Source organism: Aquarana catesbeiana, linkage group LG08 (assembly GCF_042186555.1).
Source record: "Aquarana catesbeiana isolate 2022-GZ linkage group LG08, ASM4218655v1, whole genome shotgun sequence".
NCBI classification, from domain to species: domain Eukaryota; kingdom Metazoa; phylum Chordata; class Amphibia; order Anura; family Ranidae; genus Aquarana; species Aquarana catesbeiana.
Genome location: NC_133331.1, coordinates 281813581 through 281832169, shown reverse-complemented (window position 1 = coordinate 281832169; position 18589 = coordinate 281813581). Strand labels below are relative to the sequence as shown.

Genomic DNA, 18589 nt, shown 5'->3' with positions numbered 1-18589 from the left:
ACTACGCTCATCTCTAGCTCCCTGACGTTTTGGCTTGTCTGACTATCCATTCCGGTTCCTGAACTCTGGCTATGTTTTGACTATGTTTACCTTTTTTTATTATTATTAAACAAGTGTGATTTAACTGTACTTCTGTCTCAGTCTGATTCATGGTTTCTGACAAAATGAAAGTCTCCTCTTACCCGGTGATGTGAGAGGCGGCCGGTTCTCCATCATGACATCCTTGTAGAGATCCTTATGTCCTTCTATATACTCCCACTCCTCCATGGAGAAATAGACAGTGACATCCTGACACCTTATAGGAACCTGACACACACAATGATACCGTCACCATCCAGACACATCCCTTGTCTGTTACTGGATAATATCCCAGAATTCCCACCACCGCTCACCTCTGCTGTCAGAAGCTCAGTGATCTTGTTAATAACCTCTAGAATTTTACTGGTGTTCTTTTCCTCAAGTATTAAGGAATAAAGTGGAGGGTCCATGATGGGACTCTCATTCCTAGTCCATTCTCCTGAGATGTAGGAATAGGTTAAAGGTGTCACATGATCTCCAGATGTCTTCGCCACTACTGAGTAATCCTGTATATGAAGATAAATGTATATATCTATAGAGAGGACAAATGATTGGTAAACTAAGAATAAAGACAGTAAATCTCTATAACCAGTTCTGAATTTTGCTAACAGAGATATGAGTGATGTCTTGTGACCTCCCAGAATCCCCCTCACCTCTCCGGTCAGGTCTGTATTTTATTAATAGCGATAAGAGTGATGTCATGTGACTTCCCAGAATCCTCCTCACCTCTCCAGTCCGGTCTGTATTTTATTAATAGCGATAAGAGTGATGTCATGTGACCTCCCAGAATCCTCCTCACCTCTCCAGTCAGGTCTGTGTTTTATTAATAGAGATAAGAGTGATGTCATGTGACCTCCCAGAATCCTCCTCACCTCTCCGGTCAGGTCTGGCTTTTATTAATAGAGATAAGAGTGATGTCATGTGACCTCCCAGAATCCTCCTCTCTGGTCAGGTCTGTGTTTTATTAATAGAGATGGGAGTGATGTCATGTGACCTCCCAGAATCCTCCTCTCTGGTCAGGTCGGTTTTAATAATAGAGATAAGAGTGATGTCATGTAACCTCCCAGAAACCTCCTCACCTCTCCAGTTATCAAGTAGATGATTTCCAGTGTGAGGTTTAAGATCTTCTGGGTCACTGTCTTCCTTTCCTCCTCTGTTCTCAGTGGGTCAGCCATGAATGAAGAAATGGACTCTAGTCTTTATAGAAGATCCTCCTGAAGAGGAGACAATTATGGAATGTAATTTATTTTGTTATAGGTGCTTATACAATGCTGTCAATTTATGCAGCACTTAACACATATATTGTACATTCACATCAGTTAAAGCAATAGAAGGAAGAGCTGTAAATAAAAAAAATTTGGTGGTCAGTGAATTTAGTGTTTTTGTTTTGCATTCTTTTAGATAGCCAACAGCTGCTACATTCTTTCTGACCATAACTTTCAGTACACCCAGAAACCTTTGTGATAAGTCCACCATTTGCATTTTAGAAATGACAATCTCTATAAAAGAGTCCCTTCAGAGGTGCCCTTCAAATCTGACAAGATGCAAACAGTTCCTACTTAACTTTTCAACAATCTGACCGTTCCATGGAGCAAAAACGAACACATAAGACACATACCAAACATAAAAAATTTGGTTGGGTACATTGGAGATGTTTGCGGTGTCAATCTTGTCACCAACTTCTCTGACATGACTAATGGCTGGCCATTAAAAATGAAATGGGGAAGTTCCAAGGATCTGACCAGGCCCAATAGAATAATAATAAACTCTTGTATAGGAATACTTAAAAGAGAACCTGTGCTTTACTCGTGTCGGGCAAATCAACAGGTTGACTTTCAATGTAGCCCTCATCTGCACCATATAGTCACCTTACCTGTGTTTCCTTTCTGCTCTGTTCAGCTGCCAGGAACAAATTATAAATACACAATACTTACAGGTATGGAGGAATGTGTCTCAATCCCCTTCCTTTCACATGACAATACTGGTGCTTAGTTGCTCAAGCACATAGTGCTGTCACATGGAAAGCAGCAAAAGGGTCCTATGTCCTGTGTGAGCTCCAGGTCCTTAGCATAAACACGGCCATCATTGGCTGAAAGGAGCAGCAAAGCAATGAAGGGAAAGTTGTACATGCTGCTAAGAGCCAATTTGAAAGAGACCCTGTTAGGTCTCTAAAGAAATTAAATAATCAAGACCGGCACTCAACACTTCTGTCACATCACATGCTCTGGTACATTCATCTTCTAACCTCTACATCACTGCTGAGTTCTGTGGTGACCCCAAGAAACGTGAATGCTGATGACCCTTACAGAGGCTCCAGGACTAGAAAGGGAGGACGGCATGACCTATAGGCTGCAGGAGAGTATAGTGGATCTTCTCTTCTAGAAAACTTCATGTGAATCTGTTATAGCTAGTATTGTCACCATTACCACTAGGTCAGTGGTTCTCAACTGTATTGAGACCAGTAAATTCTTTCAAAACCTTCATGCCCCAATAGTAAAAAAAAAGAAAAGTTTATACTCACACAATAAAAGTATGGGAATACAAAATCTGTATTGAAACTCTGACTAGGGCTTGATGTCACTGTGAGGGGGGAAAGTTCTTGAGGGGGTTAGGGGACTCTGCAGCAGACTTAGTGGCCCTGTAGGGGGCACTGTGGGAGGTTGGGGGAGCACTGTGGGACACTGCTGGAGGTTGGGGATGAGTATTCTGGAGGAAGCTGGCGAGCTCTCTGGGAGGATAGGGAAGCACTGTGGAGACTGTAGGCTCTCAGGGGGCATTGTGGGCTACTATGAGATAACGGGGGGACACTATGGGAGAAAGGAGGCACTGTGGGAAGTTAATGCAGAACTAAAGTCTCCATATTTACCTGTCCAACAGTTCTGCGCCAGCATCTATTTCTGAGTGCCAATCATTGGGCCTCTTCATTGGCTGGTTGGGGATGACGTCACTCTTGCACATGTACAGGAGGCCATCCGTCTGGCACTTGAAGACTGGCGCAGCACGGAAAGCTGAGCTCAGTTTACAGTGCCGGAAGATATGGCGGGTAGGGGCATTTTATTGCAGGAGAGATAGTGCATGTCTCTTCTGCAATAAAAGCCTGTCTGCTTGCAGTTTTTTTTTTTTTTTACGGTGAGACTTTAAATCCATTTTAAAGGATCTGTATCTAGCTTGAGCTCCAGAAGAACACAGAGCGGAGCCTGGTGATTGAGAACCACTGTCATAGAGAGCACACATTTGTTGGCTCTGTAGAGGATGAGGTTTCTAGGGGAAGCTGGGGGCAACTGTGAGGGCTTGGGTCTCCAGAGGGGGCTGGGGGTCTCTCCGGGAGGTTGTGGGTTTTAGGTGACTGGAGGGGCACTGTTGGACCTTGTTGGGGGCACTATGGGGAACTGGTGCTACGAAACACTGAGAGGTTGAAGGTCACTATGAAAGTTTGGAGGCACTGTTGGAGGTTAGGAGATCTGTAGCTAGCTGGGGAAGGGAGATCACAGCCCGATGGTTGAGGACCACTACGCCAGGTCGTAACGTGAAAGGAAATCTCCCTAATGGTAAACAAAACCCAAAGCAACACTATTGAAAAACAAGATATATAATACTTACAGACAGTCCTACGTCGTAAAAGTGAAAAAAAAAGTAATCTGGCTCTGACCTGATGGCAAACGAGGTCATCGCAATGATGTGACTTCATCATACCTGAAAATGGGCCTTGTAGTGTTTGCAACTCCCAATGAATACAAAGGCACCAATCCTCTCCACCAGCCTTCTCATTTATAGTAAACCTCCATGACATTACAGTCCCTCCATAAAGTCATAATAATACAAAATACAACATATAAAACCTGTTCCAGGGTGCTCTCCCACACACAGGCTGCACCACAGAAATATTGAATTAATGGGCAGAGCAGGAAATCAGAAAAACCTGACTATGCTCCCACCGCTAGAGTTTTCTGAAAAAACACATCAAAATAAATGATGTACTACTTCCGTCCCTATTTTATCTTAGGCTACAACAAAATGGCCACAACACTTGTGGAATACGGCCGTCCGCCAGCAGAGGGCGCAGGTAGGCAGTAATAGTTTGTAGTATGTGGACATTCGCCGGCAGAGGGCGCAGGTACGCAGAGCTAGACTGTAGTATGCTGACTTCTGCCAAGCAGAGGGCGCAGGAACGCACAGACAGCTTGTAGTAAGTGGACATCCGTCAGCAGAGGGCGCAGGTACGCAGAGACAGACTGTAATATGCGGATATCCGCCAGCAGAGGGCGCAAGATGCGGACATCCGCCAGCAGCGGGGGCAGGTAGACAGTGACTGCTTGTAGTATGCTGACATCTGCCAGCAGAGGGCGCAAGTACGCAGAGCTAGAGTGTAGTATACTGATTCTGCCAGCAGAGGGCGCAGGTACGCAGAGACAGAGTGTAGTATGCGGACATCCGCCAGCAGAGGGCGCAGTTAGACAGTGACTGCTTGTAGTTAGGGACATCCGCCAGCAGAGGGCGCAGATACACAGAGACAGCTTGTAGTAGCAGATAGACAGAGACAGCTTGTAGTAAGTGGACATCCGCCAGCAGAGGGCGCAGGTAGACAGAGACAGCTTAGTAGGCGATATCCGCCAGCAGAGGGCGCAGATACGCAGAGACAGAGTGTAGTATGCAGACATCAACCAGCAGAGGGCGCAGGTAGACAGTGACTGCTTGTAGTATGTAGACATCCGACGGCAGAGGTCGTAGGTAGGCAGACAGCTTGTAGTAGGTGATAGCCGCCAGCAGAGGGCGCAGATACGCTGTGACAGCTTGTAGTATGCAGACATCCGCAAGCAGAGGGCGCAAGATGCGGACATCCACCAGCAGAGGGCGCAGGTAGACAGTGACTCCTTGTAGTAAGGGACATCCGCCAGCAGAGGGCGCAGTATGTAGACATCCGACGGCAGAGGTCGCAGGTAGGCAGACAGCTTTGTAGTAGGTGATAGCCGCCAGCAGAGGGCGCAGGGACGCAGAGACAGTGTGTAGTATGCGGATATCCGCCAGCAGATGGCGCAAGATGCGGACATCCGCCAGCAGCTGGGGCAGGTAGACAGAGACTGCTTGTTAGTAGGTGGACGTCCGCCAGCAGAGGGCGCAGATACGCAAAGACAGAGTGTAGTAGGTGATATCCGCCGGCAGAGGGCGCAGATAGACAGAGACAGCTTGTAGTAGGTGATATCCGCCACCAGAGGGCGCAGGTACGCAGAGACAGAGTGTAGTATGCTGACTTCTGCCAGCAGAGGGCGCAGGGACGCAGAGACATCATGTAGTTAAGTGGACATCCGCCAGCAGAGGGCGCAGATAGACAGAGACAGCTTGTAGTATGTAGACATCCGACGGCAGAGGTCGCAAGTAGGCAGAGACAGCTTGTAGTAGGTGATAGCCGCCAGCAGAGGGCGCAGATACGCTGTGACAGCTTGTAGTATGCTGACATCTGCCAGCAGAGGGCGCGACTCAGTGCTGTCTTATTCATGTTCCCGGAAGTGGGGCATAGTGGAGGCTAAACCCGGAAGTGGGGAATAAGGAAGAAGATTTCAGACCAGGGAGGGTTCCAGGTGAGTGATGGTGACTATTAATGAGGAGTAAAATGAATATTCATAGAGAGGGACAATGGAAGCTGGTTGAATCTCCCTTTCCCTCTGTAGAAGGGAGAGCAGATACAGAAGTGGTCAGTAGTATTGTGAACACGCTACATTATTGTTTCTGAAGCTCATAGCAACCAATCAGAATACATTATAACAATGAGGTTGTCCTGAATGTTCTCTTTTATATAAGTTGCCCCGATTTGTGCAGCTGAGGACTGGGAAATGTCTCCCTGCCTGTGATTAGCGCTGTGCAGTGTCGGATTCCTGGTGGGATCGGTAGAGTTGCCACCTCATCTCTTTAAACCTGAACACATATAAATTACACAGGTTCTGAGGCTAATTTAATGCAGATAAGGCACCAAGTGAGTTTAATTACCACCTTAATCAGCCTCAGAACCTGTGTAATTCATACGTGTTCGGGTTTAAAGGGATGAGGTGGCAACCCTAGGGATCGGGCACATGGAATCCCAAACACGCCCAAGCCCATTTCTAGTTATAATCACCCACTGTCATAACCCAGCCAGGCATGGACTCCACTAACTAAAAAATATTGTTTATACTCCTAGTATAAAAGTATGGGAATGCAGACATGTAATGAAAGGCTCAGGGTGTCACGGGGGGGGGGGGGATGGTGTAAGTTGTGGAGTGGATTAGGGGACTTTGTGACTCAGGGGTCCTGTAGGGAATGAGCTTTGGGTTGGAGAACTCTTCAGGAGGCTGTGGGTTTTGTAGGGGCAGTGTGAGAGACTGGGGGACACTGTTGGAGGTTGGGGATGAGCCTTTTGAGGGAAACGGGAGCTCTCTGGGAGATTGGGTGGCACGGTGGAGGCTTGAGCCTCTCAGAGGGCACTGTGGGCCCCTATGTGAGGTTGGGGGTCATGGGTGCAAAGGCAGGCACTGTGTGAGGTTAAGGGATCTGTATCTAGCTGGAGACCCAGCAGAAGAGAGGCCACGGTGCGGCAGTGGGACAAGGCCTGGTTGAGGACCATTGCAATAGAGAACACTGAAACCTCTAGGTCTGAAAGAATGAGCAAAGAGCAGTCACTAGTTTCAAACACCTACACGTGGGATCTAAAGGAAACTCCATTGTTTCTAGCTATGATAAATGTTTTATCTGTACTGCAGAGAGACAGGAGGCGGCTTTGCTCCCCAGCCACTCCCCCTCCTCACAGGACACCCACTGACATCAAACTGGGTAGCAGAACAAACACAAGGATCTGTAGAAGGATGGATAACCAGCCAGCCCTTACATCACTGGGTAAGAGGATCCACCTAGATCAGTGATGGCAAACCTTGGCACCTCAGATGTTTTGGAACTACATTTGCCATGATGCTCATGTACTTGGCAGTGTAATTGAGCATCATGGGAAATGTAGTTCCAAAACATCCCGAGTGCCAAGGTCCGCCATCACTGCCTTAGATACACACATCCTCTGATATAAAGACAGAAACAATGTATTCAGTGTGTGTTTCCTACAGATGGATCCAGTTACAGAAATCCCCCAGAGAGATGTCCCCGTCCTCTGTATTCCCGAGAATCCACGCAGGAACATCAGGAGATCCCTCAGGAGGATCAGGTAATGGAAACAAAAGATCTTCGCAAATACATTGAGGTTGATTTACTAAAATTGGAGAGTGCAAAATCTGGTGCAGCTCTGCATGGTAGCCAATCAGCTTCTAACTTCAGCTTGTTCAATTAAGCTTTGACAGAAAAAAAATCCTGGAAGATGATTGGTTTTTATGCAGAGTTGCACCAGATTTTGCATTCTCTTTTAGTAAATCAACCCCATTATATAATTTAGATTTTTGCTAAGTGGCGCTCTCATAATAAATGTAATGGCCCTTTTGCATTTTAAGAGTGAAAGTCCAATTAAAGTTGAAGTTAAAGAAGAAGGGCCATATGTGATGGGTGATGATCTTTTTAAGAAAGAGGAAATCTGTCCAGGTGAGTAATAAACACTAAATCCAGAGAAGAGTCCCAGATTCTCATTGTTCAGTCACTACAACAATCTCTTCTTCTCCCCCCTCCTCTGTCAGTAGACAGTAATGGGGAGACAGTATGTGCCCAGTGGGGGAGTCAGGAGACATCAGCCTCTATTAGACTCCGGCTCTCCTCCTCACATCATGTCATTGTGTGTTACCAGCCAAGATACGTGACCAGTCTCCCCCCACACACACTCTCTGGGGTCTCTCATACATCTCAATACAGGGTGCTTCACTCTCATCTTTGTTCACAGACCCCGGAGACACCAGAGCCACTCAGAGAGACGTCAAAGCTGAGGAGGAGGAAGAATGTCATTCTAGGATTAAAGAGGAGGAGATCCCTATAGAGATCAGCACAGGTAAATATATATATATATATTTATATATTCATAGACATTGGTATTTGGTTCTTTAGGTTTGCCCTGTTGTGTCTGGCCTATCCAGGTGGTTGAGCTGGCCCGTTAAAGCTGATCTAAACCCATCAATTTAACAGTTTCAAAAAACAGTTATGCCCCGTACACACGGTCGGAATTTATTCGGACATTCCGACAACAAAATCCTAGGATTTTTTCCGACGGATGTTGGCTCAAACTTGTCTTGCATACACACGGTCACACAAAGTTGTCGGAAAATCCGATCGTTCTGAACGCGGTGACGTAAAACACGTACGTCGGGACTATAAACGGGGCAGTGGCCAATAGCTTTCATCTCTTTATTTATTCTGAGCATGCGTGGCACTTTGTCCGTCGGATTTGTGTACACACGATCGGAATTTCCGACAACAGATTTTGTTGTCGGAAAATTTTATCTCCTGCTCTCCAACTTTGTGTGTCGGAAAATCTGATGGAAAATGTCCGATGGAGCCCACACACGGTCGGAATTTCCGACAACACGTTCCGATCGGACATTTACCATCGGAAAATCCGACCGTGTGTACGGGGCATTACTTTCCTGACACGTGCCAGGAATGCTAACTGTCACATTGGTTGTGTTGTCAAACAAACTTGAGTTCTTTTTGTTAGTGTCCCTTCAGTACGACTAAGCTGGCCATAGACTGGCAGTTTTTTTTTTCCTACAGATTTCTCCAACAACACAAACAAGGTGGATGGATGAAACCCCCCACCAGGATATTTTATTCGGACTGCAGGACTCGCCAAACAATTTCTGTTGAGCAGGGACAGCCATGCAGTGATTGAAATTCGGCTGCTCCCTATTGAATTAAGTCAATAAGTCTATGGTCAACTTAAAGCGGAGTTTCACCCAAAAGGGGAAGCTTCGCTTGTCTGCATTCCTCCCCCCCCCTTTGCTGCCATATTTGGCACCTTTTGGGGGAAGGGGGGACAGTACCTGGTTTTGACAGGTTTCCCCGCATCCTTCTGGGACATTTCACAGGTTTCAGGAGACTGTGGCCCATTCACAAATTGCAGCGTGCATGTGCAGTAGGAGACCGGCCATGAGGCCAGTTCCCCTTAGTCAAGATGGTGGCGCCAGCACCCGATAGCTGATTGAAGAATCAGCTTGGCTGAGGACACCCCTGGATGCCTGAACAGGTAAGTCCTAATAAGTCCTAATATTAAAAGTCAGCAGCTACAGTACTTGTAGCTCCTGACTATAAATTTTTTGGGGGGGAGCCTGGAGCTCCTCTTTAATTTACACTCACAGCTGTTTACATGACAAGTGTCCTGTGTATCAGAGTTTCAACCTTTTTGGACAGGGGAATCAATATTTTGCCTCCTTACTGTCTTTTTTTAAAGCCAAGCTAAACCCAATTTAATGGTTTTAAAGAACAGTTACATTCCTGGCATGCTGGCAAGGTAATTGCCACATTTGTTATGCTCTCAACCAAACTGTCAAACCTTCAAATGGCTGGTGTCATAACTGATCACATGTGCAGCACCATGGCAGTTACAGATCAAATGGAGGCCAAGATGGTGGCTTCCTTGGCTGAAAAGGAGAGGAGGGTTTAAGCCCGCTTTTAACCCTGTAACCCCCGCAAAAGCGCGTATTATACACATTTGCAGGGGGGTTGTGGCATGGCCCTATTTACTTGTTTGGTGATGGTACTGCCTGTCAAACACGACAAGGGGTATAATTTTTTCCCCTGGCATGTGTACAACCTTATCCAGCTGCCTTTACAGCTTAAAGCAGAACTAACCCCTCCTATCTTTTACAGCCAAGGAAGCTGCCATCTTAGCCTATGTGTGATCTGTAATTGGCATGGTACTACACATGTAACCAGTTATGACATCAGCCATATGATGGGTTTACAGTTTGGTTGAGAGTACAAGCAACTATGGCAGTTATCAGTCAGGGCATGCCTTGAATGTAAATGTTTTTGAAAACTGTTAAATCTATAAGTTTAGTTTCGCTTTAAGGGGAGCAGTAAAACCACATCTCATCTGCATGGTTTTTATTGCCCCCTCTCCAACAGCAAGTGTAAATGGGTCCTTATATCCACCACACAGGTAGCACAGACAACCCCACGAGGCATTGCAAGGCTGACAGTTACAAGCATGACTCCCACAGGCAGAGGCATGATGGAACTTGTAGTTTCTCAACAGCTGGAGGGCTGCCATTTTCAGACCCCTGGCCTAATCCAATCACTATGGAATTTGTCAAGGCAATTTTTGATCGTCGAAGAACAGGATGGGAGGTATAAAAGGTTGGCCACCACCCTGCATTAGTTACATAGTCCCATCTTTGGTGTCAGGGAGTCTACATGGGTATAATCCTTTTGATTCACATGGCTGAAGGTGTGAATTGTTTTGCTGGTGTAGCATGAACAAGATCCTTCACTGGAAACATCTGAACTCAATCATTTGTAGGGTTGTTCACATACTTGTGGCCATATAGTGTTTGACACTGTGTCTGTGTTTCCTACAGATGGATCCAGTAGCAGAAATCCCCCAGAAAATTGTCCCTGTCCTCTGTATTCCTGGGACTCCACACAGGAACATCAGGAGATCCTTCAGGAGGATCAGGTAGGTGGGACTAAAGCTCTTAAATTGATACAGAAAGGAGAATTTGGAAAAACAGGAAATGGTGACTTAGGCCTTTACTAAGTGCCAAATGTCATTTATTCCTGGTGGGTTTTGCATTCATGTCTGGTGAGCCATTATTTTTGAATATGATGGCAATATATTATCAATCTGTTTGTTCCAATTTTTTTCCACTTCTAATAGACTGATATATCCAATGGAGACACATGCAGACTTAAAGAGGATTTTCACCTTGTAAACAGGTTCCAGGTTCTGGCATTTTAATTGTGGGCAGCCGACTGTGAGGCATTGTGGTTTAACAGCCGGCTACCCACTATGCATGCGTGAGCTGCGCCGTGCTCTGTGAATGGTCCTGCAGTCTCCTGGGACCTGTAAAGTGTCCCAAGAGGCTGCAGGGAGAGGTGGGGGTAGGGGTAAACTTCCGCTTCAATTGCCTAGGTCAAAACCAGGTACCCCCCCCCCCCCCCCAAAAAATACATTCCAAACACGGGAGGGACCAAGGAGGAACTTCCCATTTTGGGTGAAGTGCTGCTTTAAGTAACATTTTTCAAATTTTAACTTCTCTTGGATTGTACCTGGACTTCCAACTACCCTCCGGTATCTATGGCAGCCTTAAAGTTTATCTAGAGTCAGATTCTTTTTTTAACTTTGGATAAAGTGGTGAATGCGTTAGAACCCCTGACCGGTTATTATTGCCCTCCGTGTCTCTACCTCTCTGAATAAGTCTCCACTTTCCTAGTGGCCATTGTTATCTGGATTGAAGGAGATAAGACTGGAAGGGGAATCTTCAAATGGGAACAATTGTTCCATGACAACTGTCAAGATTTCAAATGCTGTACAACACACATTGTACATTGAGTTGAACAAGTTGAATTGAGGAATCTTTGTGTATATGTTGGAGGGTCCAGTGGATTGAAAATCATCTATTTAGTCTCAGTTATAATTTAATATTTGTTATTTTTCAGGATGATAATGTAATCGGAGTCAAAGTTGAAGTGAAATTGGAAAGAGAAGAACCATATGTGAGGGGTAAAAAGCCATGTGGGGAGGAAATTCCTCTAGCGATCAGCATAGGTGAGTAATAAATATATATATACTGAACATTAAAGTGATATTAAAGCTTCCATTTTTTTAAATTAAGATATCAAGCATATTATACTTACCTGCTCTGTACAATTGTTTTGCACAGAGCAGCCCCTGCCAGCACTCCTGACTTGCCCCGCCCCCCGCCGAGTGCCCCCATGAAAAGCCACTTTCTATGTGGGCACTCGTATGGGCTTGCTCCCGAGCCTCCCTGTCTGCCTTTATTGATGCAGACAGGAGGGCTCGGCCCTGCCCCCTGCTCTCTCATCATAGGATTTGATTGACAGGAGCAGGAGGCAATGGCTCCTGGTGTTATCAATCTGCCCTGTGAGGTGGGACAGATTTGGGAGAGCCATTGCTCTTGGGCACAGCACTGGTTTGAGATTGGTAAATATAAAGGGGGCTAGGGGGATCCTCTGCAACAGAAGATTTTATAACCTAAAGCATAGAATGCATTAAGGTAAAAAAAAACGTAAGGCTCTAGAAGCACTTTAATGCCTTTAGCAGCTCCTAAGTCTAGGGTCACAACTGCTGTGACTCCGAAGTCTTGCAACTTGCTTGTGGCTTTTGTGATTTAACATTGCAGTCTATGGCACTCCAAGGTTTCAGAAAAGTAGTGCAGGAACCTTTTTTTTGGCCAGCAACCTGAGTCGCATCGATTAAGATGACACCCATTGATATGAATGTGTTTTGACTTGTCTTACGACTTTATGTTTTGCAATAAAATGATCCTGTATATTTAGACCAGGTGTTAAATATTCTTGTTCCCCTTGACTTTTTATTTCATGCAGATGAACAATACAGATGGTGCAACAGAAAGAAATGTACCAAGATCTCCCCAGATGATGTAATAGAAGATGAGAACATCAGATCTGATTATTCAGAAGAAAACCTTATTACCTCAAATCTCTGTTTAATAGCATATAGGACAGATCCATCATCTGATCCCTCTACTCACGGGGAGAGTCTTCCTAATCGACTGCCAACCAATACAGCTGTTAGAGGGGCTGAAAAGTTATTTTATTCCGGGTGTAGGGAAGGTGTTACTGAGTTAGTGGGCCTCACTTCACACAAGGTAACCCACACAGCAGAGAAGCCGTATTCCTGTTCTGAGTGTGGGAAGTATTTTTCCTCTAAGAGGGTTCTTATTAAACATCAGAGGATTCACACCGGGGAGAAGCCATATTCATGTTCCAAATGTGGGAAATGCTTTACACAGAAGTCCTCACTTATCACACACAAAAGAGTTCACACTGGGGAGAAGCCATATCCGTGTCCGCAATGCGGGAAGTGTTTTTCTTTGTCTGCACATCTTATTTTACATGAGAGAAGTCACACCGGAGAGAAGCCATTTTCATGCTCCGAATGTGGGAAATGCTTTAAGCAAAAGTCAGCTGTACACATGCACCAGAGGACTCACACCGGAGTGAAGCCGTTTTCGTGTTCCGAATGCGGAAAATGTTTCTCCCGGAAAACAGCCTTGATCACACATCAGCGGGTGCACACAGGAGAGAAGCCATATTCCTGTTTGGAGTGTGGGAAATGTTTTGCAGATAGATCACACCTTATCCACCACGAGAAGATTCACATGTCTGAAAAGCCTTTTTCTTGTTTGGAATGCGGAAAGTCATATACGCAGAAAGGGAACCTTATTTTACACCAGAGGACTCACTCGGGGGACAAACCGTTTTCATGCCCCGAGTGCGGGAAATGTTTTTCTCAGAAAAACCATCTCATCAGGCACCAGAGATGCCACACGGGAGAGAAGCCGTTTACATGCACGGAATGCGGGAAATGTTTTTCCGAGAAACGATATCTTATTTCCCACCAGTCGGCTCACACAGGGTTGAAGCCATATTCCTGTTCTGAATGTGGCAAATGTTTTACTGACAAATCGTATCTTGTCAAACATGTGAGAGTTCACACTGGCGAAAGCCCATATTCGTGTGCCGAGTGTGGGAGATATTTTACTGAGAAATCATCCCTGACTAAACACGAGCGAGGCCACACAGGCGTCCAGCCGTACGCATGTTCTGATTGCGGGAAAAGTTTTACCGAGAGGCGGTATCTTATTTCACATCAGGCAACTCATACCGGAGTTAAACCTTATTCGTGCTCAGTGTGCGGGAAGTGTTTTACCGATAGGGCATATCTTGTCATACACCAGATTATTCACACTGGTGACCGCCCGTATTCCTGTTCGGAGTGCGGAAAAGGGTTTACACAAAGATCGAACCTGATTAGGCACGAGAGAGTCCACACTGGCGTTCAGCCATATTCATGTGCTGAGTGCGGGAGACGGTTTACCCAGAAAATTGATGTGGTTAGGCATGAAAAAGTCCACAAACGTGTTCAGAATGCGGGCAGAGCTTTATCCACAGAGGAACTCTCATCTCACACCAGCTGACCCACGTTGGGCAAAAATTATAGTCATGTTCCAGCTACAGGAAATTCTAACATCATGGTTAGGAACCACATGTAGGCAGAATGTCTGAAAGTAATTGTATTCTGTTATAGTGCAAAATCACTAGTAGTCCCAGGGGTGGCAGCCACCAGACTAGGAGAAAAATCTGTCCATGGGGAGGTATAGTGCAATCAAAAGCTGGCAACAAAGTCTTTAGAGCAGCTCCTCATCAGATAGTAGGGGTATCTGTAGAATAGAAGAGAAACACAAGAGGGGGCTTCTAAGTGTGTCAATTTAGCAAGTTTATTGGTTAAACGGAATAAATATCCACTCACATTTAGTCAAGTAAATTAGTGCATAGTGTGTAAAAAGAAAGCTGTCATCTATGCTTCCAGGCAGTGCAGAGATGCGTCCAAGCAGTAGACGCAGAACCACTGGTATAGAGACACAGGCACAGAAGCTGAACAGCGTTGTAACTTCTATGATGATGTCAGAGGCTAGGGGCATGAAGGCTAAATGCTTTGAGACAGTAACTCCTCTTTCTCAAGCCTGCCGACCTTCAAATCCTCCTCCCTTTTATGCATACACTGCCGGTGAGAACATCTGCCTTCGAATGAAACAGGATGTCATCACAGAGGTTTCCACACAGTGCAGCTCTTGTGCTTGTGTCTTCACCCCATACCAGCGGTTCTGTGTCTACTGCTTTGATGCATCTCTGTACTACATGGGACCATAGACGATGGCTTTGTTTTTACATGATATGCACAAATTTACATGAGGGGGTATTTATTCCTTTCCTTTTACCAATAAGTCAGAAGTAGGAAGCAGTGAGAGCTTCCTGTCTATTTGACAGGTGTCAGGCAGAACAGGAAGTATAAGGACATTTTCCCAACAGGGACATAGAAATGAAAAAAATAAATACACTAATACAAACAATAGTGTTTAGAATCTCTGTCAGGATTTCCCCCATTTCCTATCTAGAGATCAAGAGACACACAGAACAGGAAGTGAGGGAAAATCTCAAATGGGACTCGGCATTTAAAACCTGACAGAGGATCTTTTTTTTTTTTCTGCAATCTTTCTAAAGCCCCATACACACGATAGGACTTTGTACAAACTTTCCCTTGGATTTTTGTACAAAGGGCGTTGGCCAGAAGTTTGTCTTGCATACAGACGACAGGACTTTTCCAGCCAACTTTCACCAAATCACGTGGTTTTTCAGCTCTTTACCACCACCCTTTGGTCAACTTCTGTATTGTCTGATATTGTGTCAATCTCGCCACTTTTATTGGCGAGATTGACACCTTGCGAGCCGGGGTTCACACTGGTGCGGGGATCCGACTTGGATCCCCGCCAATGCCACTGTGTTTGGTATGAATCATGAGGGGGAACTCCACGTCAAATTTTAAATAAAAAACCGGCATGGGTTCCCCTCCAGGGGCATACCGGGCCCTTAGGTCTGGTATGGATTTTGTTTTTTTTTTCCGCGTAGGGGTTACCCGATGGAGCGTACACATGGTCGGATGTTGCTCTAAAACAGCTAATTTGCATGTTTGTTGTCAAAAAGCCCGATCGTGTGTACGGGTCTTAAGACTGTAAAAAAAGAGTTTGGGTTGAGGCATGGAAATGTTGTAGGGTAACTTTGTATGTCCTACCAATTTGTCCATAAATAATGTTAAGCAATTGTATAGTCTACTACAATGGTTCCCAGCCTCGGGGTCGCAGCCTTCATGTGGCTGAGCCCTGGTTTCCAATCTGCTCTGACCGCTAGATCTTAGCTGATTGAGAAGATAATGCCCACGGTTCAGCTGGATTGCGCTGTCTTGCACGCCCCCTGGCTCCTGGAGTGAGGGTAGAGAAGTGGGGGTCCTTCTGGCCAGCTCTGGCTGCCTTGGGCACCTGACTATCCCTCAGAGTGATGCACACCAGGCTTCAGCTTCCCTGCTAGTACAGAGCCAGAGCTGTCTGGAGAAAGCCTTGTGGCTTTTCCCTCATTCCAGGGACCAGCCTGAGTGTATTACGGTGCAGATCCTGGTGTCATGGAGGATCTTGGTGTATATACAGCTAATGCCTCAAGCCTGAGCCTGCGACACTGCAGTGGAGCCCCATTTGCAGGAAGGAGTCCTGTCTGGAGCTGGAGGGGGCAGAGGAGCTTGTTGATCTGCACAGAGCTGTACTGAAAATACACAGCCTGTGACTAGCAGGTTCAGCTGAACTACAGTGCGTTTTCAGGGAAGCATGCAATCTACCGTTGCGATGTTGTGTATGTGCGGTTCTGGGAGGTGTCCAGCTTGGGGTATGCACTCACTCACATTCTCCTCCTGGGCTCTTCTTATACCCACTTAAGGACCAAACCTATTCTGACACTTTTTGTTTACAAGTAAAACATTTTTTTCTAGAAAATTACTTATAAAACATTATATATTTTTTTTTTGCAGTCCCTAGAGAATAAAATGGCTGTTGCAATTTTATGTCACAGTGTTTGCGCATCGTTTTTTCAAACGCAATTTTTTGGGGAAAAATACTCTTTAATGAATTAAAAAAAAAAACATATAAATATATAACCCAATTTTGTGGTAAAATATAAAAGATGATGTTACGCCGAGTAAATAGACACCTAACATGTCGTGCTTTAAAATTGTTCCTAAACTACACTACTTAAAAATCTCCATAGGCAACAATTTAAAAAATTGTACAGGTTACAAGTTTAGAGTTACAGAGGGGGTCTATTGCTATAATTATTGCTCTTACTCTGACGTTCGCGGCTATACCTCACATGTGTGGTGCGAACGCCGTTTACATATGTGGGCATGACCTATGTATGCGCTCACTTCTGCACAAGAGGGTGGAGATGCTTGAAAAAATATATTATTTATTTTATTAATTTTTTTTTTTCACTGTCCCTTTAAAAACATTTTATTGGTCACTGTTTATTCTTGTCACAAGAAATGTAAACATCTCTTGTGACAACAATATAGCATGACAGGTCCTCTTAATGGAGAGATCTGGGGTCAATAAGACCCCAGATCTCCCCTCGACAATGGAAAGCATCAGGTCAAAAAAAAAAAAGACATTGATCTGATAGTTAAAAAAAAAAAGATATAGATAAAAAAAAAAAAAGGCCTTGTTTGCATCAGCCATGAACCAGAAGTGATGTCATGACGTCGCTCCGGGCCTCCTAGGCCATAGAAAGGTGCGGAGGCCATCTTTCCTCTACTAATCTCTATGACCAGCTGCTGCCACCTTCAGATCAGCTCTCAGGCTTGTTGATGAGCCAAGTAAGCCTGAGAATCACCGGAACACGGCAGGGGGGTGCCCCTCCCGCTGCTTCTAAAAGTGATCCAGTGGCTAATCAGCTGCACGGGCCACTTTTAACAGAAAGCATATGTTTTGCAGAAAATTTTAATACCGGGGTTATGACATCTAGCTACCGGTATTCTACTGTAAAAACATGACGTAAATTCCCAGTTAGGCGGTCGGCACGTGGATATATTGGTGGAGCCACACACTGCCCTTATCCTGAAAACTTTTCTCTGCTGCCTGCCAGGCTCAGTGCTGCCCCAGTGATCGCTCTTCTTTCATTTATACCCACTTTGAAATTGCCTGTTGCAAGTTTGTATCCTTTCCAATTGGCGTGGGCATTCATATGACCATCATATTGCAACATGACACTGGGGGGGGGGGGGGTTATTTACGAAAGGAAAATCCACTTCGCACTACAAGTGTACTTGGAAGTGCAGTCGCTGTACTACTTGAGGGGGACATGCAAGGAAAATAAAAAACAGCATTTTTACTTGTACATGATTGGATGATAAAATCAGCAGAGCTTCCCCTCATTTCAGATATTCCCCTCAGATCTAAAGTGACTGCATCTCCAAGTGCACTTGTAGTGCGAAGTGGATTTGCCTTTTGTAAATACCCCCCCCCCCCCCCCCAGTGTCATGTTGCAATATGATGGTCATATGAATGCCTACGCCAATTGGAAGGGATACAAACTTGCAATAGGCAATTTAAAAGTGAGTATCAATGAAAGAAGAGCGGATTTGGAAGAAGTGGATTTGCCTTTAGTAAATCAACCCCTGTGTATGCAGAGAGTTGGAGTTGTAACCAATCATTCTCTATTTAATTTGTCAAAAAATAAAATTCATACATTGAAACCACCTTCCTTGACACGTTTCACCAAGTCCATTCCAGTTCAGCAGAAATGAATTGGTTCCTGTGGGGTACAACTGCACAGAGTAGGGAAGGCTAAGAATGGTGGGGGGTCAGCAACAGGTCTACTAGTCTGTATCCATGTTGAGGCATAGAAGGTTTTGGAAGAATTTCTTGGGCCCTGGTCTGTAATACTGTATTTTTTATTCTTACAATATATTTTTTCTCTAAGATATTTGAGCATGATTGCCTAATCTATTCATTTACAGTAAATAGCTAAATTC

General features: G+C 45.2%; 2 protein-coding genes across 4 annotated transcripts in view; one reads left to right on the top strand and one right to left on the bottom strand.

Annotated features, from left to right (window-relative positions):
* LOC141106756 (uncharacterized) overlaps window positions 1-18589 on the bottom strand; it is a 171238-nt gene that overhangs the window by 80634 nt on the left and 72015 nt on the right. Inside the window, exons 12-15 of the mRNA XM_073597683.1 lie at window positions 4223-5329; window positions 1158-1270; window positions 393-584; window positions 183-306 (exon numbers count right to left, since the gene is read on the bottom strand). Coding sequence (XP_073453784.1) covers window positions 183-306; window positions 393-584; window positions 1158-1270; window positions 4223-5329 — 1536 coding nt within the window. The remainder of the gene's footprint in view (window positions 1-182; window positions 307-392; window positions 585-1157; window positions 1271-4222; window positions 5330-18589) is intronic.
* LOC141104582 (uncharacterized) lies at window positions 4205-16624 on the top strand. 3 transcript variants are annotated; one of them, XM_073594201.1, is made up of 8 exons: window positions 4205-5015; window positions 6810-6942; window positions 7164-7261; window positions 7542-7629; window positions 7922-8026; window positions 10551-10648; window positions 11632-11740; window positions 12541-16624. In XM_073594201.1, the coding sequence occupies exons 2-8, from the start codon at window positions 6912-6914 to the stop codon at window positions 14154-14156; spliced, it is 2145 nt and encodes a 714-aa protein (XP_073450302.1). In that variant the 5' UTR covers window positions 4205-5015; window positions 6810-6911; the 3' UTR covers window positions 14157-16624. The 3 variants fall into 3 exon arrangements, with proteins under 3 accessions (XP_073450302.1, XP_073450301.1, XP_073450303.1); XM_073594200.1 differs by having other exon boundaries at window positions 4205-5654; XM_073594202.1 differs by lacking the exons at window positions 4205-5015; window positions 7542-7629 and having other exon boundaries at window positions 6813-6942.

Coding starts and splice junctions, on each gene's coding strand:
- LOC141104582 (XM_073594201.1), top strand. CDS start 6,912: ATGGATAACCAGCCAGCCCTTACATCACTGG. Junction 8,027..10,550: donor CCCTATAGAGATCAGCACAG/GTAAATATATAT, acceptor TGTTTCCTACAG/ATGGATCCAGTAGCAGAAAT. Junction 10,649..11,631: donor AGATCCTTCAGGAGGATCAG/GTAGGTGGGACT, acceptor GTTATTTTTCAG/GATGATAATGTAATCGGAGT.